At 38.1% G+C, this 27428-nt stretch overlaps 1 protein-coding gene across 1 annotated transcript in view; it reads right to left on the bottom strand.

The window, feature by feature from the left end:
- Nucleotides 1-14084: 14084 nt before the first annotated feature.
- LOC134541492 (nuclear pore membrane glycoprotein 210-like) overlaps nt 14085-27428 on the bottom strand; it is an 88418-nt gene continuing 75074 nt past the window's right edge. Inside the window, exons 13-15 of the mRNA XM_063384982.1 lie at nt 26676-26829; nt 18112-18156; nt 14085-15545 (exon numbers count right to left, since the gene is read on the bottom strand). Of these exons, the coding sequence (XP_063241052.1) occupies nt 15400-15545; nt 18112-18156; nt 26676-26829 (345 nt within the window). The 3' untranslated portion in view covers nt 14085-15399. The remainder of the gene's footprint in view (nt 15546-18111; nt 18157-26675; nt 26830-27428) is intronic.

Here is a 27428-nt window from a genome sequence, read left to right as displayed (position 1 = left end):
TTACTGTAAATGGGAGATGTGGCATAATTCTTTTTCCATTAGTATAGCCGTGCGAAGCCGGGTCGGGCAGCTAGTATGTATATATATTAGTGTGTTACTAAAACTACAGTCGATAACCAATAACCTAACCGAGCAGTAGGTACTTGTAACATTCAGTTCACACCAAAATACTTGCGTAGTAGCAGAAATGGGAACGTTACAGGGTCGTCGGAACAGGGGGGCAGCAGGGGCGAGTCGCCACCGTGCTTGTATGCAGGGGGGGAGGGGGCGAGAGTAGCATTTTGCCCCCCTCCTTTTCCCAGAATAAATGTTTGGTCGTAGTAGTATTTTTCTCCACCAGTAGTTTCAAACGTTGCATTGGTGATCACATTGATTAGAAACAAATTTATGATTGTCAATATACTGTAAAATGATTGTAAATTCCTAGATGGTATTTTATTTAAATTGTACTACATATACTGTCAGAGTAGTATTTAATACATACTATGTCATCAAATTCTTGGAATGGTATATTTAATATTTTGGTTCGCAAATTTATTAAATAGCACAATTTTGCATCTAAAATTCCAAATTTTTCCGGAGGAGGGCCCCCGGACACCCCGCTTTATGACTGAGGTAAGTGTGATACATCTGTTCGCCCCCCCCCCCAATAAAAACGTTCTTATGTCCCTGGAACGTTATAAATAATTAATATGTATTACAAATTTTTTAATGTAATGAACGTGGTTCAGTGTGTTTGATGTTTTCGAAGTAATAAAATTGATTATTACTTTACATTATTTTAATAATATTTACATTCAGAATAAATTATTATACTTATGTATTTTAAACACTCATATAATAATGCAATTTCTGATTACCATTTAAGATTTTTTGTTTTTTTAGCAATATATACATCAAAATTAATTATTATTTGTATTTTGATGGGAATAACAATGTAAAAGTGCACTGAGATAATACATGCAAATGCTCTTTTTTTTTTTGCGTAACTAGGAAATTGTTATGTATGTTCAAATGAAGGATGCAATTTTATGATACCATATATATTTATGGTATACATAGTACGTAGTAGTGGTATGTAAAAAAAAAAACAGGAAGGGGGCCTACTACCCCAGCTGCCCAGGGGCCCACAAATTCTCTCAGCGGCCCTGCACATTACTGTAGACACCCTGAACTTCCAGCCATCTCGGTGTATGTCATCACATTACTGTCGACACCCTGAACTTCCCGCCATCTTGGACTATATCATCACATTTGACTTATAACATATCCACACCGCCGCCAACTTAGATTTTATCATCACCCACTTTAATCTTGACCACCAACATATTGTATTATCATTTCATGTATGCACCCACCATACTTGATTATATAATCATACTAACTTTCATCCTCTGCTAGAGTATGTAGATTAATTATACGTAATGAGCATCACCTGGTCCTCCCAAATACTAAGATTAAAAAAATGTATTGCCATTAAACTTATCACGATCCTTATACCAAAGTAATACTGCAGACTTGTGCACTGTAGCACTCAAACTGACTTACATAGCTTAGGTTTTCTTTACGTGCTTTCATTTGGCTTACATTTTCCTTGAGGGCTTTCATTTGCGCTTCAATTTCTTTGAGGGCTTTCATTTGCGCTTACATTTTCCTTGAGGGCTTTCATTTGCGCTTCAATTTCTTTGAGGGCTTTCATTTGCGCTTACATTTTCCTTGAGGGCTTTCATTTGCGCTTCAATTTCTTTGAGGGCTTTCATTTGCGCTTACATTTTCCTTGAGGGCTTTCATTTGCGCTTCAATTTCTTTGAGGGCTTTCATTTGCGCTTACATTTTCCTTGAGGGCTTTCATTTGCGCTTCAATTTCTTTGAGGGCTTTCATTTGCGCTTACATTTTCCTTGAGGGCTTTCATTTGCGCTTCAATTTCTTTGAGGGCTTTCATTTGCGCTTACATTTTCCTTGAGGGCTTTCATTTGCGCTTCAATTTCTTTGAGGGCTTTCATTTGCGCTTACATTTTCCTTGAGGGCTTTCATTTGCGCTTCAATTTCTTTGAGGGCTTTCATTTGCGCTTACATTTTCCTTGAGGGCTTTCATTTGCGCTTCAATTTCTTTGAGGGCTTTCATTTGCGCTTACATTTTCCTTGAGGGCTTTCATTTGCGCTTCAATTTCTTTGAGGGCTTTCATTTGCGCTTACATTTTCCTTGAGGGCTTTCATTTGCGCTTCAATTTCTTTGAGGGCTTTCATTTGCGCTTACATTTTCCTTGAGGGCTTTCATTTGCGCTTACATTTTCTTTAAGTGCTTTCATTTGCACATTTGAAAGCTTGCATTTTATTTGCAAAAATATAACTTAAGGTTAAAATATATATTTATTTAATAAAATATCATGTCAATTTAACATAAGTAGCATGTTCAAGAAATAAAACAAGATAGTTTTAACATACATAAATTTATTACAGTTTTGAATATAATACAAGTACAAAAACATTAATAATTATACTATAATAGCATTAATTTCTACATATAATTTTGTGTAGTTCAAGTCGCTGTACAGCTGTACGACCCGATTTCAGAGGTCAATTAGAGAGATACTTAAAACACATCTTACATACATGCAATTTGTGCTGGTGTTTCGTAACTTGAGGTCTCACTAGTTGGGAAAAGTTTTTGATGTAACAATAATGTGCAGCATTGCTTTCGTTAATTAAAAGCAGCAGATCATAATGGTCATTTCTTTCTTGTTTAGTTACACATAATGGACACACTTTATTGTTCTTAGTTAACCCATACACATTAACTGATACTTCAGGATTGTTTTTCTCAAAATGGTTTATCTGATATAATGGAGGTGGGTAGTCCAGACCACTGAAGTCGTACTTATTCTCCAAAGCATAGTACCTCTTATTTACACGGTTTTGATGACTTCCTCAATATATCTTGCTAAAATACTCCATTTAAAACAAAACCAATCGTTTAGGTTTCGACAATTGACTACTGCTCTTTTGTTAGTAATCGTCTCAGGTAAAGCAATAAAAGATGATTTCTGATATTCATGGGGCATACTATCCCGAGGCAGGGGCAGAGACCTACTACAGGTTTTAAGATGCCTTTTCAAACTATCACATCGTTCAAATATTTTATTACATATTTCGCACTGAAACTGGGTTCTTTGTTCATTATTCGGACATCCGCTTTTTCATGAGGACGAGCACTTGAAGTTGTAGAAAAAGATGCACCACAGTATTTGCATTGTCGTGCCGAAGATGTTAATGAACACATGCTGATCATTGTTGTCTCCAAGGTTGCTGTCAACACTGGTGAAATGTCAACTGGGGACATCTCCGAGGTATGCTCTGCTGATGATGCTGCAAGAGTCAAATTCTCCGGTAGTTCCGGAACAGAAGCTCCTGTAGACACCCCTGTTGATTTTATCTCCGCTGTCACAGGCATTGTTACCATCGGGGTCTGCATCACTGTCGTCGTCTCTATCGGGATCTCCATCGGCGATGTTAGGCCTTCCACAGGGATCCCTACAGCTGTTGACTCCGTAATCAAGGTCTACACCATCACTGGTACAACTTTCTTCAAGTCTGACATTAATGATAGTTATGAGACCATCGAGTTCACAAGCATAGCCAGATACAGATCTTGCGTGTCAGAGAAATCAAACTAGGCGATCCTCACTGCACCGCAGCTAAAGGTGGACTGAGGGTGCTGCCGCGTAGACCTCATTTATATACCCACAGTAGCTAGTACAATACGCGAGTCAAAAGAACACTTATTTTATTAGTGTTAAGTTAAATTACTCTAATGTAATTCATTAATTATGTGTTTTTAAATGCTAAACGGAATTGATTGGGGAGGGGGTTTACCATAAAAAAATTCTAGAAACTATTCCATACAAAAAATTTTTTGAAATCAATCATACAATCAGAACCAAAATTATCACTAGATAATTCTTTTTACGACAAACACCTCCAAGACTTAAGTTTACACAACTACTTCTTTACTAATAATATCACGAGTCATTAAATAAAACGCTTAAAATTCTCTTCAAAAAAATACAGCCACGTCTCTCTCTTCCTGGGAAATCATAATAAAACCATCCTATCCAGTTCTCTATATAATTATTTCTTTATTAAACATAAAGCATTAATACTATTTCAAATCACAGTCTTAAGCCAGCAAATTTGTGTAATATTATACGCTGTATTATTTAGTATAATTGCCATTCCCACCTAACCTACTGACATAATACTTACATAATATATATAGTGTTATGTAGCATTCTATCCCTTTATATCAGTCAATGTCATAATCGTACATAAATAATTGTCTCCTCGCTTACCATTATTCCAAAGCAACCAGAATTTAATACTATCAAGTACCAACCCATCATCATACTAACTTACTTACTATAATTCCATAAATATTTACCATACACAAACATTAACTACATCATAGTAAATATGTACTAGGTCCACCCAACAATTCAACATGAACAGTAGTCAAAAGACAGTTTTAAATCTACAAACCATAACATACATTAGAGGAGAAGGTGGTAATATGGACCCCCATTTGGTTTTATGAAATTTACTTGTAACTTTACAGCTTCAATCAATTATTTGATGCGTGGATAACTTCATTAACTTATTATACACACATTTCTTGCATTTAATTAAATTTATTTATACCTACAAATGATCTGGCATGAGTTGTTTCGCAAAGTGCGAAAATGCCTACTGACCCATACATGCTGGTAATATGGACCCCTAATAGTTGACATAATATTTAAATTGTATTAAGACAATACAGACCATTCAAATTCAATTCTATGGCACAATAGTCATACCTAAATACTTAAGTACCTCAATTAAAATCTAAAGTCCACTTAAATAAAATGTTTAGCAACAAAAATCACAAATATAGGAAATGTCCTTTTCAGCACATTCACTGTGTGCCACTTGGTTGCACATCTCGCACCTTACCCACAATTCTCCCCTGTAGTCATCAGTAAATGCCCCTTCACAAAACATGCAGAGAGAATCTTCTGTATCTGGAGCCTTTCCTCTTACTGGGACTTCAAAGGGTGACTCTGTCTTAGCATAATCTAATACTAATATTTGAAACTAAAAGATCAACCAGGCTCCCAAAATTTCTTTTAAGGGGACATCTACGTTACACCAGGAGAAGTGTGTGCGACAATGGCAGCATAGAATCAGCCAACCATTCAGCAATGTTTCTGATAATGAGTTTTGCCTATGGATGATGAGAAGACCAGTGGTATGTATCTTCGATACATCTTTATTTTGATGGACCTGGTGGTGAAGCATAAGTACTTACAAGAAGTGGTCGTAACAGTTCTTGCTGCATCTCATATTCTTTCTTCACATTTGGGTGTTGCATCAAATGCCTTTAGAGACCTGTGAGCTAGCGTAGCTTGTTTTAAAACTTTTACTGCACGTCTTGCATTAGGCACTTAGTTTATCGTTGCTTCTTGCAAAATAGTTACAGATATGTGTCTTTTCATCAGCCATGTCGAACATTAACTAAACGAATAAAACCATAATATGGAACGTCACTAACTGCCGCACGTAAAATTTTACAGCATTATTGTTAGTAATAATACCTACTCATGTAAAACTCCCCAATTTTGTAGAACTAAATTAACCTCAGAAACAGTAACAATAATATTTAATCGTAATTTCACTACGTGTGTGGAAAAAAAAAAATAGTGCAGCCATCTCTCATCGTCCGCAGCGTAACCCTGCATGGGCCAATCACAGCAGTTCCTGATTATTTCCGCTAATTTTTTTTATTGATTTTTCAATGAAATGAGAATTTAGATATTTCCATTTAATTCAAGTAAACACAAGTACCGTATTTGCTTGCGTAAAGGCCCCGCCCGCGTATACGCCTCCCCTCCTTGTTTTGTAAACATTTTTGAGAAAAAATGTAAATGTGTTTTATCTGAGGGCAGGGCAGCTTGGCATGCATCAAACAGCTAACCATGTATTGTGAGCGGCGGGAGGTATTATGTAAGCGGCACTGATACAGAGACTGGTATTATAGTTTGCCCACTCACAGTAGGACTATCATGAGGCGTGACAGACGTAGGTAGTTAATCGTATCTCAAACGACATAAAGATAAAAGAAAGCTGGATTCGCGCGCTTGTGTTGATGTGCAGTGTTGTCACGGAAGAAGAGGGGAAGTGAAGGAGGAAGGGAAGTGGTGTCTGGTTGGCTGGCTAGATGGCAAGAGGGAAGTTAAGCCACGCCTCTGCCTCTCCCCCCTGCATACTCGCTGCCTCTCTTTCCCTCCTGCCACGTCACTGCCTCCCCAACCTCCCTCATTAGACGCACGACTTGCCAGTCGTTCCGCCAGCTGTTTCATTTAATCAAAATTTAATAGGCGTTTAAATAAGTTGTGGCGGTATTTCATTTTGCTTGTATTAAATGTTAGTTTTTCATACCTGAAAAAAAAAAAATCTATTTTTTCCCTCCAAATTCGCATATAGGCCTCCCCCCCCCCCCAACCCCCTGTTTTGGAGTCGAAATTTTGGAAACATTTGTGAGTAAATACAGTATTAATACAGATATAAAATTTAAACGTGTGTTATTAAACACAGAAAATGATAAAGCAGTATACTATTAAAATAATATCTAGTTCAGTGCAGCATTTCAGGCCATTCATTGGCAGTGTATTTTTAGTTTTGATGATAAGCATATTATACATCATTTTCTGGTGATTATTTTTATCGGAAAAAGTGGAATTTTTAAATAGACATGGTGGCCACTCACAGTCACCAAAAATATTCCCTGATTAAAAATTCAAAATTTCCCTGATATTTACAATTACAAAAAAAAAAAAAAAAACTTTTGATGAAATAATATAATATTATAGAAAGAGATTCCTCACATTTTAGCACCCTGCTGTATTTTCTTCATTATATACATATGGAAGTTCGTTAAATAAAATAATTAGAGATGGTGATTTATAGCATTTAAAATACTAACATTTAGCATTTTGAATTTGAAATTTAGCATTTTGTAGCATTTTTAAAAACAAGATTTAGCCAATTCTCTCATTTTACATTACTGAAGAAAATACATTTTTAAAAAGCATTAAATAATACACATATTAATTATTAACAACCACAGAAATAAAGTTCTAGCACAACTACAAAGATAGCCTATCTTGGCAGGTTTCCAAACAACTTTTTAGCACTTATGAGTGCAATAAATTGAATACTTAAAATTACAATAAATATTTTTTAGCCGTGTTCATGGCCATAGTTGATGTAGAGTGCACAAATAATGTTATTGAAACTCATTTTTTCAATTTTTTCTTCTTCGTTTTTCTCAATTATCGCCTTCTTTTGGTTTTCGATCATGCCAGAAACCGTTGCTTGCCGTTTTACAGACGTTTTTTCTCCATCCGATTTCTCGGTGAATCTTTTTTTTGCAACCTGATGTCCCTCAGATTTAATGTGCTTTTCAAGTAGAACATCTTTTTTTTCCACTCCAGACGGCGATTACATAAATTGCACATTAAAATATTTATATCACTTTCGTAACTGTTCACTTTTGTATTCATTTATGCGATCGCGAATGGAAATTACGTTTCGTCCCATTTTTACTATGAGAAATAACAATATACAACACATTCACGAGTATGCACGTATTTGTAAACACACCACCTTCCAGACTACACAAGAACGCGGCTTTCACGTGAAACACAACCAGAAAATGTTACAATTGTTAGCGTGGCGAAGCAAAGATGTCGCAATATGGTGGCCTAAAAACTTGTACTCTGCAAGATGACAGACACACTTCCAGCTAGTTGTTCTTTGCTTTGTTTACAATCGCGAGGCACGGATGGCCATTCATCATTCAATATTTACGAACAATAGTTGTGAATGACGTGACAATAAGATACTTGTGCTGAATACGCCATAAAATGATGGTTTCTTTTGATATTGAACTGAAACCAAATACAATTGGTAAATAAATTGTGTAGAGTGAAGATGAATCTACGTTTTTTACCTTGATTTTGCATTTATCTCGGAATTGTCTAATTTTGCATTTTATAGCGGAAAAAATATAATTTAGCATATTTTCGCATCTATTTCGCGAAAACGAAAAATCACCATCCCTAAACATAATACATTTTAAATATGTCACTTTACATTATAGTGTCCCTTTCAATGACCTGCAGTCTGTGTTTTGTTTTATGTCTAGAGACCGGAAAAATTCGCGAATTCATTTCGCGATAAGCTAAAATACAAATAGTTATACCTCAGTGCTGCCTCTGCTATTGGCTCACTACTCACCTGGATGACTCTGGGCCAATGAGAAACACCCGACCAAAGCTTTATCGAATCTCAGGCTGCTACGTTGGGACGTCTCACAAGACAGCAGCCAATGAGTGGGTGGCATTTGACCGAGAGTACGCAGAACTATGGAGTTCATCCTACAGGTCATTGAACCTGCAAATTTTTCCTGTCCCTAGTAATGGGGTATTTCAGTGGCGAGCGCTCAAACATTTTTTCACACAACTTTTGATAACTGTTCTTACATTCATTTTTGAAGTGTAACATTTCTAGTTGTGAATATTCTTAGTCTTAAGTACTCTCAACAAGGGATAACAGTACAGTGCAAATTTTACCTTGTGTTTGATTTAAAAATGAAACAACTACAGTAGAACCCCTGTCATACACTTTTCAACGGAGGGCACAAAAATGGTGTATGATGCGGGAAAGTGTATGAAAAGGGAATGGTAATAATAAATTTTTTTTTCAATCTAGCATACCAGTACAATGTCAGATTTAACTTAAATACATAATGTATAAATAATTGCATTATATTAATGAAAATATATGAATTCATCATTATATATACATATAATAAAACCACCAGAAATGTAAAATAGTTCATATTCAAGTAAAGCTGACATGAGAAACAGTGGCCTTACAAAATGTTATGAAGTCCTTTCTTGGAGGGAGGGAAAAGTCACCAAGCCTAAATTAGAAATAAAAAAAAATTAGGCTAATGTAAAAAGAAAATCAGAAATTTTTGCTTGTTTGTTTCAATTTACAAACAACTTTAGGCAACAAAACAATTTTCAATAAAATTTTAACTTGAGAAACGTAAAATACAAAACAATCCGATCGTAAGAAAACAATAACAAACAGGTATATTCAGTTTAAAGATTAATGAATGCACGAAATATGAGATCCGTGCCTTGGTAAAGCGCGTGCACCATTTTCATAGTCATTGCTAGTTTGCGCCACTAGTCTCGCTTGGTGCTGGCCATAGATGCTACTAGCGAAGTGCACAGTCTTCCTGATACTATCCATATCTATGGTGCGATAAAGTTTGCAAAGGTAAACAATGAACGTTTTTCAAAATAAAAGCATTAAAACGTAGTTTATCAGGCGGAATATAACAAAAAAATTTGTGAATTTAAGGACTTTTTCGCTTCATAAAAACTTATGAAACGGGAAATGAATGATTTTATAAGTCTATGTTCCGGGAAAGTAAACCATTGTAAATAAAGTACTTTCGACGGGACCAAAATTATTCGGCGCATGACACGGGAAAATGTATGAAACGGGAACGTATCATCGAGGTTCTACTGTAAAGGATAAATCTTCACTGCATTACAATCAGTACTCCCATCTGTAGCTAAAGCAAATGGTCCACTTACTAAAGATTCAACAGTTATAATTTAGTTTCACCAGCCATATACTCCACTAAGGCAGATGGTTTTGTTCTCGCACAGCTGTATTTCTGTGCAATTTTTGAGTCCAGAAACATAGCTCTATATAAATTACCCGAATGATCGGCTACTGCTATCGGTAAATTGTGTTCTACCAAAAAACTTGTAAACAATAACTCTGCGTTTGTTACTTTCGTTTCTTCAGATGTAGCGAAAAACAACGATATAGATTTATTGCTCGTCACGGCTTTAAAATGTTCTGCATGTTTCTTTGATTCAATATGCCGTCTACAGTCATCCCTTCACCATGTGCAATCGAAAAGTTACACGTGCATACATTACAAAATGTGTGGCGTTCCAAAACATTTGAAGATGACAAGCATGGCCATTCTTTTGAATAGTTTGGTCGAAAGTTCTGAAGAATAACATACTTTTTTGTTGCCCCAGATACACATTGTTCTGTCACACGTTTCATTTCTACAACCGGCACTGAAGAACACAACACTATAGAACAACATAAAATGGTTTCACGTCTGTAGACACGACAAAAACACTTTGATGAAAAAAATGGCTTTCAAGAAAGTAATTAACATTACACAGGTTAGCCAAAGTACAGTACAAAAATTATCATGATGTAAGTAGCTAACAAACGAAAAGGCCAAGAATATGTACTAGTTGTATCGTACAACGGACGTAATACCGTACCATTTCTATTACAAAACACAAGAATTAATCTACTTATTTCGACAGTACATGCGCACATTTATTAATTCCGTTATCTGCACAACCATGTGATGTATTTGAACTGCGTTCACGAAACACGCACGCCAGAAACGGAATTTTTTTCCGTTACCCAGCAGCACAAAGCCTTGTTTCCGTAATAAACCAGCGATGTTCTGTAATTCTGTGTTAAATCCGTAATAATTACGGAAAATCCGTAATGGTTGGCAGCTCTGCGGAAATATACACGACACAAAAAATTCCCGGTTGTTAAAAAAATTCCCTGATATTTCCCTGATAATTCCCGATCAACATGATTTCCCTGATAAATCCCGGTTTTCCCCGTGAGTGGCCACCCTGATAGATTCAATATTAAACAGGCAATATTTTATAAATATTGGTTGTCATTTTGTTGTAGGCCAAATGGCCCGCTGTTGTTAATAGGAGCTCAAATTCTTTCGAACGTGAGCAATTTAGGTTTTACCCGAAAACATCGGGAATATTATATTATTCCTCTCGACAGAAAAAAAAGTAATGCTCTCCCAAAGTTTTTCCTGAAAATTGAAATCCCGCACACCACTAGTATCTAACCTAACTTAACTGATAATTTTCACAATATCACATTATTTGTAACATGTAACCTAACCTAACCTAACCTCACCACTTGTATCACAACACCCTCTTAAGGAATGATTGTAATACACTCGAATTAGCCTCGCACCCCATAAACAAAAATAATTTATTGGAATAAGTGTCACATCAAACTTGAACATAGACCTTAGAATCATATTTCAACTTTATATGTTTCTATTAATCTTTTTATTCCAAACTTGCATAATCATTCCAATTATAACATGCCTTAAGGTTTCCTGTAAAAATAATAAAACATTCTCCGTACCGTTATAGACGTCTACATGTCTTTTTTTTCTTCACAGTATAGTCTTGTCGCACGAATACTATTAAAATTTCAATATTTCCACTAAAATTCTCTAAGTAAATTGTAAATACACGTCTCTAAAGATATTAGGCAGAATAAAATCTATTTATGGATTAACTGTGAAAGATATGTTTACGTTGAAGAAAGGAAGGAAAAAATTGGTCATGAAGAAGTTTTGTCTATTGCAAGGAGCCACTGAAGAAACCTAATTACAAACTTATCTCGAAAAATTACATGACTTATACCAATTTTCCTGGTCTGTGGCCACCCTGCTACTGTATTACTAATTACAGTAGGACCCTGTTATAATGTTTTTCAAGGGAGCACAAGAAAAAAACATTATAAGCAGGAAAACGTTATAAGCAGGAAATCTCAATTTAGCACTTAACAATGTTCCAGCTTTGTACCAATGGACTCACCAAGCTATGTAAACAACTTTAATATTAAAACCAAAGATATTATACTTGATACATGAATTTTCTGAAACAAGCCAACAATTTTTCAACTTTGTCTTGTTCCCTGGTTAAATTGTGTTTGTCTTTAAAGATACACTGCCAAATTTTTTGTAAAATTGTCTCAAGATTCATGATGACAACATTAAGAGTGAGAACGTCTACTCCTTCGCCACCTGAAAATGTTTAATTTTGGGATTCCTACGTATGAAAAAAAAAAATTTGTAAGCAATAGAAAACACTTATAGTTATGCCCTCGCCCAACGGTTGGCAACTTAAATATTGTAGGACTATTTACGTGCATCTGAATACCCACTGGAATGGCAAGGAAGAGAAGAGTTTACTAAGGGTGCCAACTGACACGTAACTATGAACATTGTTAGAGACCCGTAAAATTCGCGGGTTCAATGACCTCCAGGATAGACTCCAATATCCTCTACACACTCGGGCAAATGCCAACTGTTCATTGGCTGCTGACTTGTGAGTCATCTCGACTGGGTGGCCTGTGATTCAACACTTCTATGAGTGAGGGTCTCTAATTGGCCGTCAGTCCTCCAGATTAACAGTGAACCAATGACAGAAGCAAAACTAAGGTATAATTATTTGAATTTTAGCATAACACGAAATGAACCCGCGAATTTTACGGGTCTCTAAACATTGTGTACCTTCAGTATATTGCATAAAATTGTATTTTAACAAACTTCATGTATTGTATGGCAGTGATTGTAAACATAAACATACATAAAGGAAACTTTTTATCGTAAGTGTTGGAATAATTTGGTTTTAAAACATTTTTTCCCCATTTATTGAATGTTAGAAAGCAAACATTATAAGCAGGAAATTACACTATTTATGAACGTTATATGCAGGAAATAAATACATTGTCCTTATGGGGGAAATATTGGGACTTTAAAAATATGACATTATAAGCAGGAAAACATTATATGCAGGAACATTATAACAAGGTTCTACTGTATCAAGTTATTAATAACAAGTTTTTGTTTAACATTAAAATCATCATTGGTCGTTTTATGAGCATTCCTCTCAACTTTTTTTTTTAAAAGGACAAGTCAAAGCAGCCTTGTCCTTCAGTCTAGCTGAGGTTTAAACTTTCATGGGGCAACACCCATACTGGTTGTAACGAATGATACAATGTTGAGCTTTAGAAAGTTCTTTGTTTAATGGTGGGCATAGTAGGTATGTGAGAACTTCTCTCATCGCGTGCCCTGTTGCGTTAGTGAAACCAAAAGAGAGGGTTGTGAATATTATCCCTGAAGTTACAATGCAGATTCAGTTTCTTTTTGCAGTGATTCTGGAACATACTTCCAGAAAATGAGATTTAGGGCGCGGTTACACGGGAGTCTGAACTACTTCAGGTGAACATGTTCAGCTGTTGAGTGCGGTTACACACAGTCTGAACATGTTTCGTTCGAGGCCATTTCCCATTTAACTTAAACAGGTTGGCAAAGTAGTTCAGATCGACATATCTTCTACATTAGCCTCTGATTGGCTGTTTAGAATATAAACAGTCTTTTGCAGAAATTCAAGATGGAAAGTGTTTCTGGCACAAGTTCGAGTAATATTTTACCGTATGCAACAAAAAAAATCAACATATAATTATATATATATTTTTAAAATTGATCCTGACCTTAATTTTCTTAAAACTGAGATTCTCGCTCAAAAAATAATAAAAAAAAAGTTTAAAAATTTTACTGTGCATGTTGTTTGAATTCCCGATTTGTAAAAAAAATATTGAGCAATATGTAAACACATTCCATTTCTGCTGATAATGCTGTATAAACAAGTGAGAAAATCCCGCGTTTTCTGGATACAATTACAAAATAGAGATCAACAATACAGTCATTCGTTCACAGTAGACAATCGGTTTTAGAGCTTTCAGAAACTACAGTGTAACCGTACACTTTCGCGTTTGTAAACGTGTTTACTTAAACATGTTCACCTGAAGTAGTTCAGGGTCCCGTGTAACCGCGCCCTTATTAATTTGTTTTTGAAAATGAACATTTTAAAAAATGAAAAAAAAACTACTTTTATCCCAAAAACTACTTCAAAATTACCTACTAAATATCATGAAACATTAATAATAGAATAAACTTACCATTACAAGTATTACTAGATGTGCCTCTATACTCACTACATAATAAAAGATGAACACATTACCTATTTAAGTTGACTACAAAATTTATAAACTGGAATGCTATTTTTTTTTATTAATGTAAGTATTTATAAAATACTTTTACATTAATTAGCACAAACTTTTATTAACTGCAGGTTTAATACAAAATGTCAATAAATATATGAAATATTCCCTTGTTTCCTATTTTTATGAAAATTATTCAACAACAAATTATTCTACACAAGAAGAATATTTTGAACACCTATGGTACAATAAAAATATTCTGCACATACAGCTGCAATAGCTAATTGTTATCACATAAATTAAGGTCATCATGTCACAACCCAATGTTGTTGACTAGAATTTGTCCTCTCCTTAGCTAAAAACTGCACCGACAACAAATTTGGGTAAGTCTGTGCTTACAATAAAGTCACTGCACCACAGTGCGCTAGTCACAAGAACCGCCTGCTGCGATGGAGCGTTGTGGGTGTCACTGTCCCGTACTGAGAGGCACTGGTGTCGACACATGCTCTATAACGTCACTGCACTGCAGTGCGCTAGTCACAAGAACCGCCTGCTGCGATGGAGCGTTGTGGGTGTCGCTGTCCCGTACTGAGAGGCACTGGTGTCGAGACCTGCTCTATAACGTCACTGCACTGCAGTGCGCTAGTCAAAAAAACCACCTGCTGCGATGGAGCGTTGTGGGTGTCGCTGTCCCGTACTGAGAGGCACTGGTGTAGACACCTGCTCTATAACGTCACTGCACTGCAGTGCGCTAGTCACAAGAACCGCCTGCTGCGATGGAGCGTTGTGGGTGTCACTGTCCCGTACTGAAAGGCACTGGTGTCGACACCTGCTCTATAACGTCACTGCACTGCAGTGCGCTAGTTACAAGAACCGCCTGCTGCGATGGAGCGTTGTGGGTGTTGCTGTCCCGTACTGAGAGGCACTGGTGTAGACACCTGCTCTATAACGTCACTGCACTGCAGTGCGCTAGTCAAAAAAACCACCTGCTGCGATGGAACGTTGTGGGTGTTGCTGTCCCGTACTGAGAGGCACTGGTGTCGACACCTGCTCTATAACGTCACTGCACCACAGTGTGCTAGTCACAAGAACCGCCTGCTGCGATGGAGCGTTGTGGGTGTCGCTGTCCCGTACTGAGAGGCACTGGTGTCGACACCTGCTCTATAACGTCACTGCACTGCAGTGCGCTAGTTACAAGAACCGCCTGCTGCGATGGAGCGTTGTGGGTGTCGCTGTCCCGTACTGAGAGGCACTGGTGTCGACACCTGCTCTATAACGTCACTGCACTGCAGTGCGCTAGTCACAAGAACCGCCTGCTGCGATGGAGCGTTGTGGGTGTCGCTGTCCCGTACTGAGAGGCACTGGTGTCGACACCTGCTCTATAACGTCACTGCACTGCAGTGCGCTAGTCACAAGAACCGCCTGCTGCGATGGAGCGTTGTGGGTGTCACTGTCCCGTACTGAGAGGCACTGGTGTCGACACCTGCTCTGGAGCGCAGGAGTGACTGTGCCATGAGCGCCTGCGGAGTGTCTGCATAGTTGCTCTGGCCCGACACTGCAACATTACAACACATCATTCCTGAGTCTCCGAGGCTTCTGTGGTTGATGGAACTAAGCATGATCTCTGAATAACCATCACAAACAACTATCCATATCCACTATCCATATTGTTTCAATACAGCCATTAGTTGCCATCTTTTCTTTCCCTATTTTTGCAGACGAATTGTTTAGGCCTTGTACTCTCAACTAGCTTAATTTTCAACTTCTAAAAGATAACAGTCAAGCTGGTTTCATGGAATGATGCCTCATTGACTTTGAAAAAGTTCTGTTCTCTGGTGTGCGTATTATGTGAGCATTTTCCTCGTCCCATTACTAGTTGCATTTATGAAACTGCAGAAGACTGTTGTGAACATTATTTATTGTTAGCAACACTGTAAATTCTGTTTAGTTTCTGTGTACGTAGTGATCCCGGAATGTATTTCATGAAAATGAGTTGAGGGAGAAAAAATTGTAGTTAGCTTTACAGAAACTACCTGGATTAGGAAAAGAAGGTAACTAATAATAATGTTATGTTTTATCTTCAACTATTATATATGATAAATATATAATAGTCTATATTTTCAACAAGTATAGAGTTTTAATAATTATCCATCATATGATAACTAATAATCTCTCTTTTGGCTTCAGGATGACGTAATGCAGAAAAAACAAACAGTATTGTGGTAAGGACTCCAAAACCTAAGAGTATTAGGATATTCCTGCTGCTATTATGCCTATATATTTAGGAAAGGACAACAAAAAGAGTGGTCAATATACCCTCCTCGTCCTAACATGCGAACAAGGAAACACTGCATGTACTCCATCCTCTTGGACATGGTTCCTATTCTCTTGTGCAATCAAAAATTAAGGAGTGTTTAAGGACACCTTTACTTAATCACCTTCACCACTACCAAGCATTAGAAAATAATTGTAACACCTGCAAAATCCCTTAAGAAAATAACAATGTTAAAATTCTTTTTTGTCTATTAACTATTTGTTTGTAATTTCAATCTTACAGATAAGCCCTTATTGTCAATAATTATCACTGGAACACATATATAACCCAAGCATAGTGTCTATCTGAAATTTATTTCTGAAATTATATACAAAAAATGAGTTCAATTTTTTTTACACACAAAATCTAATCACATGGCCTGAAATGCCTTGATTGTACCGCACATGCACAAAGCGTTGTTTGCTGCCAAGTCAGAAATAAAAGCACAATAACGTACCCGGATTTATCCATTACTTGCACATGCTCAGTCTTAATTAAGGAGTTGTTACGGATTCTTAGTAAACTGTATTGAATAAAGGCCTTTGAAAGTCCTCCACGAAAAATTGTGGACTGTACTAATATTTGCCCTGATAACTTTTGTCATGATTATTACCATGAAAGAAATTACACTAACACGCACAACACTGGAAGAGTTGAGAACACTGCTAAGCACTGCCTTGCTACCACCATACAATCACTGAGGAAATGTTCTGCTATGTTGGAACTACTCCAGATTGTTTTAGAGCAGTCCTATCTCTTGGAGGGTTTAACTTACTGGTATGTGTGTGCACTTATATTTGACATCAATGAACCGAATGCAAGACAACTCATCACCAGTAAGAAACATATTTTAAAAGTTTTTTTACAGTAAAGATAATTATTAAGTGGGTGAATATGCAGTTGACCACAAATTCTGGAGGCATTCAGAGAACGCTGCAATTTCAAACAGTATATTCTAAACCAGCCAAGTATGGCATCCAAATGTATGCTTTTGTTGATTCTCAGAGTTTTACAATATTACAAATATTAGCTAACAAGGACCAATAAAATGAAGGACCAATAAATGTATCAACACTAGAGGCAGTGTAGTGAAGTTCATTATTTCTCCAGTAAAAACTAAGAGACAAAATGTCACAACAGAACTAGCGAGTGAACTTCTAGAAGTGAGCACTAAATCATTGGTATGTTGAGAAAGAATAAATCAATTCCTCTTGTGCTTGTAAATACCAAAAGAAGACCATAATACAAAAGTTTTTTTGCATTTTCACCAACTGGTAAACTAGTGTCATATTCCATAAGAAAAACACGAACAGCTGGTGTCATTCACGTTTCACAGTGGCAACAAAACTAATGAAGTAACAGGTTACAGTGGCAACAAAACTAATAAAGTAACAGGGGAGCTCTTTACAGTCTAACAAAGGGTGGTGTTGAGGTGGGCAAAACAAACTCAAAAATAAATATTCATTATCCGGAAAAACATAGCCATCAGTTTGAAAGCATCTAAGATGATGTTGCCGCTAGGTGGACAAGTAAACAGTGCGAGGACGTGTGTTGGGACTGAGGAGTGTGGCATTAGAGAGAGACACTGTTGAGCCGAGCTCCAGTGGACTCAAAGTATGGTTAGTTTGTGGACAGTCATTTGGAGTATTAATTTAGAGAATGCAGTAATTATTAGTTAATAAATAAAACTATAGTTAGTTAGTTGGGCTATCCTTTTGGACCTGTTTTTCCCACGTGCAAAGTACATAAACATAAAACATTAACATAACCAAAACTACAAATTAAAACATTAAAATTTGACTCTCACCATTATAGGCAGTTGCTACCCCAACTGGATGCAGTTTTGAAAATACTGAAAACAAAAAAATACATTAATTTCCAGCAGTACTTCAAAAGTTTATTAAAGTACAAGAATAAAAATAATGCCATCCTACGCAAAATGACTACCAGAGCAATTTTCATATGTTTGTCAGCATATATTATTAAAATTTGACAGCAAATTTTTTTCTAGTTGAATGGTTTAGTATTACAACTTAAAATATTTTAAAATCAAACTACATATTAACAACAATTCTCTTACATTAAAATTTTTAATTTTCCATTACACCTACCTGTCTTTCAATTTTTTTACAATTTAAAAGTTACAGAATTACAATATAATATTTTTGTAATTATTTGCAAGTTATAATTATTATTTATAAGTATCCCCAGGCCTTAAAAAGGAAAAGTATTTACACGGAACATTTACCGGAACAAATGTAGCCATCTTTTATCTACTTTTAAACAGATTCACCACCAGAATTGAGACACTTGTCACATTGTGGTATCGACTTATAGTACTCCTGTGTTGTATAAGTCTGCCACCTGGGATTGTAACCAGCATGTGGCAGTCATCTGCCAAGATTTTCTCTCTTGAAATTGCTGACAGTGCAGAAACTCCTCAAGGTGAAAAACAGATGATAAATCGCTGGACTAAGATCAAGACTGTTAAGAGTGGATGGTCAAAAACCCAGCATAACTCCTGCAGTAAGTTGTATGTAGGTGAGCTTCGTGGATCACCACAGATCCTGCACTGAACGCCCCCAGCCTCTTGTGCTGAACGGCTCTTTGCGAACTCCGCAGTGTTCGAGAGTGACTTGTCAGCTCTCACGTAAACCTCGGGCCAGAATGCTATTTTGTGCTAGAACACGTGCACAGTCTGCCCACACTGGTTACAATTTCAGGTGGCAAGTTGATACAACAGAATCACAAGTGTCTCAATTCCGGTGGTCAACATGTTGAAAAGTAGCTCGATTGCTGTAGCTGATCTGATAAATATTTCCGTGCAACTACTTTTTCTTCTTCTTAATGGCCTGGGAAACTTAATAAAGACACCTCGTAGTTTACTTCAAAAGTAATGTAGTGAACCCCTCAATGAAATATGTTAAATACAACTGCATGGAACCATCCTAGCTAACATAATCAAGCCCGTAATATACAATCGTAAATGTTAAAAGCACCAAGAAAAAAATGTTTAAGTCTTAACTTCAAGAATACTTAATTAAATTATTTTATTTAAAGCAAGTTAGGTAAGGAAATACAAAAAGTTAAAAATGTTTTAACAGCTACCCATTTAACACAAACCTTTTCACTGCAAAATTTTGTACAGCCAGAGAATTAAAGTATTATCTCAATCATGACCATGTTGTGTGGATAGCTCGCCAATCAAGTAAACCACATTTCCTAAATGCCACTGCCAAATAATCTCCCAGCTGTCTGATGCATGAGGTCCTTGAACTAGTGATAACCTAGCTTTGCCATGCCAAATTACCAAAAATAGATACAAGTAATTTTACATATTTTCAAAGTGCTACATGAATAAAACTGCACTTTTAGAGCTAACAGTCGGAAAAGCACAAGTACACAAGAACACCCCATTAAAAAATATATTTTTAAAATCATATTTGTATTTTTGTGATTTGCGATGCTTTTTTGGTTCCAAATATAAGAAATATGAACAATTTTTTTTATATTATCATTAAAAACTACTTACACTTAAAAAATTGAAAAAATTTTAAACCTACAAATAGGTAGTTTCAATTACAAATTTCAAACGAACCACTTCACTTCAACATGGCAGCACTGTGTTTTAAAGGTACAGTGGGCCTTTCAGTGGAGCGGCATGCGAAACAACCATGTCTTATCTACAGTAGAACCCTGTTATAATGAATCTGAAGGGAGTAGTTTATATGTTCACTATAGAGGGGAAACTTTATATCTGGGAAAACTTTTATATTAGCAATACATTCTCTAAAGCAAAATCTTTACTACACATAGGCCTAAGCCAAGAAAAGAAAGAATGAAAATACTCAAAGCAACAGTTTTATGAACAAATGCAGATATTATTTTTAATGTACTACATATGAACAAACTTTCTATTAATGGTTCTTTGACATCGGCGTATTTTCCTTCTTTCAGGCGTTTAATACTCTGTGACGTATTCGCTGCTTGAGAAAGAAGATTGTTCGGCTTGTTTAATATTGTACTTAATGTGGATGTTGCAATACCCAGTTCCTTTGCTATTAACACGTGTGGGACAGTGGGGTTGAATCTACCTCTTCAATAATGTCCAGTTTATCTTGTAATGACAACGTCATGTACTTTGACTTCGGCGCGGCGTAGTTGTCACCCCTCCTACCCATTCCCCCTCCTTTCCCCTTTAGATACGTCACGATCCTTCTCCTGCCAGTTGGTAATTGACCCCCCACCCTTCTGGTTTACTGCGTTTGCGCGGTTCCCCTTCTGGGACGCTGATTTCGAGGATTTTCGGAGCTGGGTCTCGAGGCCTTTTCAGCTGTAGCCACCGACAGAGTCGGGTCACTTTGCATTTGATCAGCATGTAGTTCCTTTTGTAACTCGTTAAGTCAGTTAGGGGTATGGTGCTGGCGAGCTCTCGACATGGTAAGCTTCTTCGCGGAACTTGGGTTTGTGTGCTTGGGCACCAACAGGTTGTGGCCCTGTTCTTAACGTCAGGTGATCGTTATGTAGCTTAACGAAATTTCTTCTAAATTATTTGTTTCGGCTTGCCACTTGGAAATTACGTTTGGTATGCTGCAGTAGGGTAACCATGTCGAGTAGTCTCGTGGTACGTACGGTTTTGGTGGTTAAATAATTTTTCAATTTTTTTCTCCTTTTTTTTTTGGGTAGTAACTGTACATGCTGTGCCAGTTCTATAATAGTCTGGTCTACGTTAACAAGTTAGGCCGTTTGTGGCATAATGTGCTGTATCTATTTGACTCTTTCTCTTTTTGACATTCACAGCTGGCTAGCTTTGTTTTGCGAGAGACTTGTTGAGACTGGTTTGTGGCGGACCGCATCTAGTGACGTCTCAATGGACGAGCTCTTCTAATGTCACCGACCCCCCCTTGGCAATGCCCGCCTGGGGCAGGTCGTGAGAGGTACAAGCTGTTGCGGTGCGTTGTGGGGCGGCGCGATGCTGCGCCGTGTCCTGACTTCCTGCTCGCTGCCGCGGCGGGCGTGGCGTGGCGGAGCGGAGTACTTGTGAGCTGCTTGCTGGTGTGGCTGGAGCGGCTTGGTCTGGCGTGGCTGGCGCGACGTGGCGTGGCATAGCAGGCGCAGCTGTTGCTGTCCCCTGCGCCCCTTGAGACGGAGCTTCCCCATTTCTTGGACGTGTTGCTGTTTGCGGAAACTTCAGGCGCAAAAGCAAGAACAAGGCTTTATTGTGAAAATTCTATGGGACTGACACTTTCTTGGAAGTCTATTTTGGAGGAAGCTGTTTGGAAAAAACAATATGTCGACGTATGGAAATTTTTGTAACTTAAATTTTGTGGATACACAATGCTTATCTATGTTGAGATATGTGGGCATATTGATGTTAAGAGACAGTGTTTGTTTACTTTGAACTAGAATTTTTTGTGTGTAAGCAACTCTTTTCTCCAGCGCTGGGGAATCCTAAAGCTTATTACAGAATGTAACCAACCTTGATGACTAATTTGGAGCGTTGTACTTGATTGGAGACTCGGAAAGCATTTCAATACTGCAGAGAATACAGACAGTCAAGAGGTGGGAAGTTGTAATGACAACGTCATGTACTTTGACTTCGGCGCGGCGTAGTTGTCACCCCTCCTACCTCCTTTCCCCTTTAGATACGTCACGATCCTTCTCCTGCCAGTTGGTAATTGACCCCCCACCCTTCTGGTTTACTGCGTTTGCGCGGTTCCCCTTCTGGGACGCTGATTTCGAGGATTTTCGGAGCTGGGTCTCGAGGCCTTTTCAGCTGTAGCCACCGACAGTGTCGGGTCACTTTGCTTTTGAGCAGCATGTAGTTCCTTTTGTAACTCTTTAAGTCAGTTAGGGGTACGGTGCTGGCGAGCTCTCGACATGGTAAGCTTCTTCGCGGAACTTGGGTTTGTGTGCTTGGGCACCAACAGGTTGTGGCCCTGTTCTTAACGTCAGGTGATCGTTATGTAGCTTAACGAAATTTCTTCTAAATTATTTGTTTCGGCTTGCCACTTGGAAATTACGTTTGGTATTCTGCAGTAGGATAACCATGTCGAGTAGTCTCGTGGTACGTACGGTTTTGGTGGTTAAATAATTTTTCAATTTTTTTCTCCTTTTTTTTTGGTAGTAACTGTACATGCTGTGCCAGTTCTATAATAGTCTGGTCTACGTTAACAAGTTAGGCCGTTTGTGGCATAATGTGCTGTATCTATTTGACTCTTTCTCTTTTTGACATTCACAGCTGGCTAGCTTTGTTTTGCGAGAGACTTGATAATGTAACATATAATAGTTTCATGTTATGCTTATAATTTTGTGCAAGTTAGGAATGTTAAAGTTACAGGGATCAGTATTATACAGTATTATCAGTATTATATCAGAATTATTCAACTATGTATTTTGTGAAAGAAACTATTTGTATTTGTTTATAATGTACCTATTTGCAGTTGAAAGGATAGTAATTAAAGAGAACGTAAAGATAGAATTTAACTTTGCTTGTACCTACAATAGCACACCTCTAGTAGCAATTCCTAATCCAGCTTAGGACTTTGTCATTTGTTTTCAGGTACATATTTTGTGAGGGTACTTTTTAGTTTATCCATGCGTGGGTTGTAGGTTATTTGCTGATCTGCAACAGGTACCCTTCAAAATTCTGCGCTACTCTGCTACGGCTCTGGTCTGGTGTGTTATGTTTGAATTGTTTCAAGTGTCATCATGAGTTCTGCGGCAACTTCCTGGATTTATAAAATCAGGCGTGCCGAACTCTAGGAGTACTTGGAGGAAAACGGGTTGGAGTTCTCAGAGACGGACACCGTGGCGGAATTGAGATCCCAGCTGGTCCGTTACGTGCATGAGTCCTGCGAGGCATCCGAGGCGGTCCAAACCAGGCAAACCCCGCCGGTCGTGAGTCAAACCAGTAATCATTTCCAGGGAAAAATATTCATGATATCCATAAAATCTTTGCCCCGTCTAGATAGCCATCAGCCTAGGGCGGTTTAAGATTTTCTCGTGGCAGCCGGCCGCATGCTAATTTGCAGTTAGTGGGTGAAGGCAAGTTCATGAAATCCCTCTTTAGTTTGTGTGGGGACCCCTATTTGCAGCTGCTCATAGATGCTATTGCTAGAGGTGAGACTTTCACGCAGTTCAAGCGGTCTGTGGTGCACTTCGTGTGTCCGCCTAGAGTGAGGGAAACTTGTAAGCGAGACTTTGTGTATCGTTTTCAATGCCCTAATGAGCCGTTACTTCACTTCATAAATTCCGTGGCTTCTTATGCGGAGATTTTAGAATTAGCTCTGAGTGAGGGAGAGCTAGTTTAGGTTATACTGGGAAATGTTTCGCCTATGGTAATCCAGAATTGTGCTATGTTAAGCACCCCATCAACCTTGGATGAGCTTAGAAAATGGAGTGGCATCGTAGAGAATAGGCTGCTAGCAGTCGGGGATTACCTCAAGGAACAGAGGACTGTTTCAGCAATTGCTAGCCCAGTCCAGGCACGTCAGGATAATCGGCGCGTGAGTCATAAGGTTTTCGTAGCTTCTCATGCTTCAGGTGAGGGTGCTCGGAGTGAACCCGGCTTAGCTAGGCAGGTGCCAGCAGCACCAGCAGGCTGTCAAGCGAGGCGCAACTCAGCGTGAGGCTGCGCAGTCTAATGTTCCCACGCCGAGCGTGACGCAGTACAGGTGCGCCAACTGTTGTAGCTACGGTCATGGCATTTCTGAATGCAGTCAGCCAGCTCTGGATTTATCGCAGCGGAAATGTTTCTGGTGTAAGCAGCCGGGACACTATCGCTATAATTGTCCGGAAAACTATAATTGTCCGGAAAACTAAACTCGACCCGGCGCAAGGATGGTCGCCGAGGCCGCAAGTTTCGTAAAGCCATCTCCAGGGCGTATAATAACTACATACAGATTTTTGTTTACAAGCAGTTGCATCTGGCCTTAATTGACACAGGCGCATCGCATTCACTAATTAGCCAGTCTTTTTTGGATCAGTTAATACTTCAGTCCCCGCAGCTTGTTAGTTTGATATGTCCTAGCGATGAGGTAAAAATTTGTGTCGCTAATGGTGAAATTTTGCATTCGCAAGCAGACGTTATTTTGCATTTGAAAATTGACAGATTCGCCTGGAACTGGCATTTTGCTATTGTGTCTGGATTGACAAGTAATGTTATATTAAGGTTAGATTTTCTCGGTAAAACACGCGCCATGTTAGACGTTTCTGAAAGTGAGTTACGTTTTGGCTTTGCACCCGAGACTAAGGTAGGCCTGACTCATCATTCTGTTACGCCGTTATTGGTTTCCAGTTGTTCCGCCGCGGGCCTGTCCGGTCATGAGAAGGATATCGCCGATTTGGTTAGTGAGTTTTCGGATGTGGTGACTAAGCGGCTTGGTAAATGTGACGTTTTGTTGTACAAGTTTCACTTGAAAAGTAATGAGCCTGTTAAAGCTAAATATATGGGGAAGATGTCTCCTCCGAAAATCCAGGCTATGAAAAGCATAATTGATCGCCTATTAAGGGCCAATGTTATATCCCCTTCGGTGTCAGATTATTGTTCGCTGACGTTTCTGGTCGCTAAAAAAGAGCCAGGTGAGTGGAGGCTTGTACACAACTTTAAACCACTGAATGATCGTATTTTTCACGACGAGTTAGTACTCCCTACAGTCGAGAGTGCACTTCAGCATCTTGGCAAGGCCCAAGTTTTTTCTGTCATCGATTTGAACTCAAGTATTAATCAATGATTGTTACACCCGGATTGTAGAAAATTTACCGCCTTTTCTACCCCTTGGGGTCATTATGAATTCAATCAAATCCCTATGGGTGTCTGTTTCGGCAGTCAGGCCATGAACCGCGTGCTAGATTGCGTGCTTAGCGACTTGAAGTATCAATACGTATTCAATTACGTTGATAATATAATTGTCTATAGTAACAGCTGGGAAGAGCACATAGTCCATCTGCGGGAGGTTTTTGAACGATTGCGAAGGGCAAACTTAACTGTGAACCCCAATAAAATTACTCTGGGAAAGGATCACGTAAAGTTTCTGGGTTACGTTATTGCTAAGGGACGTCTGATGATGGATCGGACAAGATTGCTCCTATTGTGAATTTTCCCCGTCCGAAAAATCTAAAAGGCATTCAACGATTTTTAGGTTTGACAGGCTATTACGTTCGTTTCGTTCCTGACTACGCTACTGTGTGCGCCCCGTTGAATATGTTGCGTAAGAAAGGTGTTGATTATGTTTGGGGCGAGGAGCAACAGAAATCCTTTGACGTCTTAAAGGGGCTTATTTCATCTCCGCCTATTCATGTTTTACTGGATTTTGACCAAAGATTTGCCTTGCAAGTGGACGCGTCTGGTCTGGCTGTAGGCGCCGTTTTAGGGCACATGCAGGAGGGAGTTTTACGCCCTATCGCCTTCGCGAGCAGAACCCTCCAGGAGTCAGAAAAGCGGCTAGGTATTTATGAGAAGGAAGCCCTGGCTTGTCTTTTCGGTGTAGAGCAGCATGTAGTTCCTTTTTTTAACTCTTTAAGTCAGTTAGGGGTACGGTGCTGGCGAGCTCTCGACATGGTAAGCTTCTTCGCGGAACTTGGGTTTGTGTGCTTGGGCACCAACAGGTTGTGGCCCTGTTCTTAAAGTTAGGTGATCGTTATGTAGCTTAACGAAATTTCTTCTAAATTATTTGTTTCGGCTTGCCACTTGGAAATTACGTTTGGTATTCTGCAGTAGGGTAACCATGTCGAGTAGTCTCGTGGTACGTACGGTTTTGGTGGTTAAATAATTTTTCAATTTTTTTCTCCTTTTTTTTTGGTAGTAACTGTACATGCTGTGCCAGTTCTATAATAGTCTGGTCTACGTTAACAAGTTAGGCCGTTTGTGGCATAATGTGCTGTATCTATTTGACTCTTTCTCTTTTTGACATTCACAGCTGGCTAGCTTTGTTTTGCGAGAGACTTGATAATGTAACATATAATAGTTTCATGTTATGCTTATAATTTTGTGCAAGTTAGGAATGTTACAGTTACAGGGATCAGTATTATACAGTATTATCAGTATTATATCAGAATTAGTCAACCAATGCAAAGGACATAATATAATTATATAAATGAAAAATAATTTATTATAGCCATTACTCAAACAAATTATATTAAAATTATTTTACACCAATTATAGTGTTCAAAATGCAATACTGCCATTAAACATTAAATGTGCAGCAGGACTAATAATCCACTATTTATGTAGTGGAAGGAATTCAAAACTAAATATCTCCAAAATATATTTCTTTACTGTGACTATCTGATGCAGATCTTATATGGATTCACAAATGGCACATGCAATAAATAATAATTGTAATTTTATAATGAAAATACAATACATACCATACCAGGTCCCAACAACAATCAAAACAATGGCAACGAAGTATTTTAAATAATCCTTCCAGAAATATACAAGTTCCATCCATGAGACAAACCGCGGCACAACACAAGTTGAACCTCCGAAAGGGCTCCCTGAGAGACGAACTTTTACTGGAACCTGGAAAGAGAAAAATATGAATTGAAAATAAAGCTAAAAAAGTACATAATATAAAAGTTTAAATTATTTTTACTTTATAAATGATTTTTAAAATATATTTAGTTGACACACAATTGATGAAACCTAGGATATGAAAAGTAGGTGCACAGTAGTTGTGAACGCACGGGCATGGCTGTTGAGCCATGCAAACACATTCCTGCCACTGACGGAGTGTAACTAGAGCGACTGCGAGGTCAGTCTGGATCACATTTAGCCTGGCATATTCTAGTCTTGTCTGTGTTTAAGATTGAAGGGAGGAGAGGAAAAACAAGGTATCTTCACCTTGTATGCCTTAACCTTTTTAACCAACAGTCATAGAGTTTCTTCATGCATTCAAGAAACACTAAAATCTTAAAACAAAGAGTACGTGTAACTCAGAACACGTGATAGAAGTGAAACTTCTTTGGCACTTCAAACTGCACGTGTTACTGTTTCTTCAAACAATTCTGTCATTTGTAACATGCCAAATCTCTGAACGAAATATGAAATTCATATAAGGTAGCACTATTTATGCGGGAAATGCAGGGACTGTATCAACAGCGCTCTCTTCAATTCTGCTT

The sequence above is a fragment of the Bacillus rossius genome, assembly GCF_032445375.1.
Source record: "Bacillus rossius redtenbacheri isolate Brsri chromosome 4 unlocalized genomic scaffold, Brsri_v3 Brsri_v3_scf4_1, whole genome shotgun sequence".
NCBI classification, from domain to species: Eukaryota; Metazoa; Arthropoda; class Insecta; order Phasmatodea; family Bacillidae; genus Bacillus; species Bacillus rossius.
This window is presented reverse-complemented; position numbering and strand designations above follow the sequence as displayed.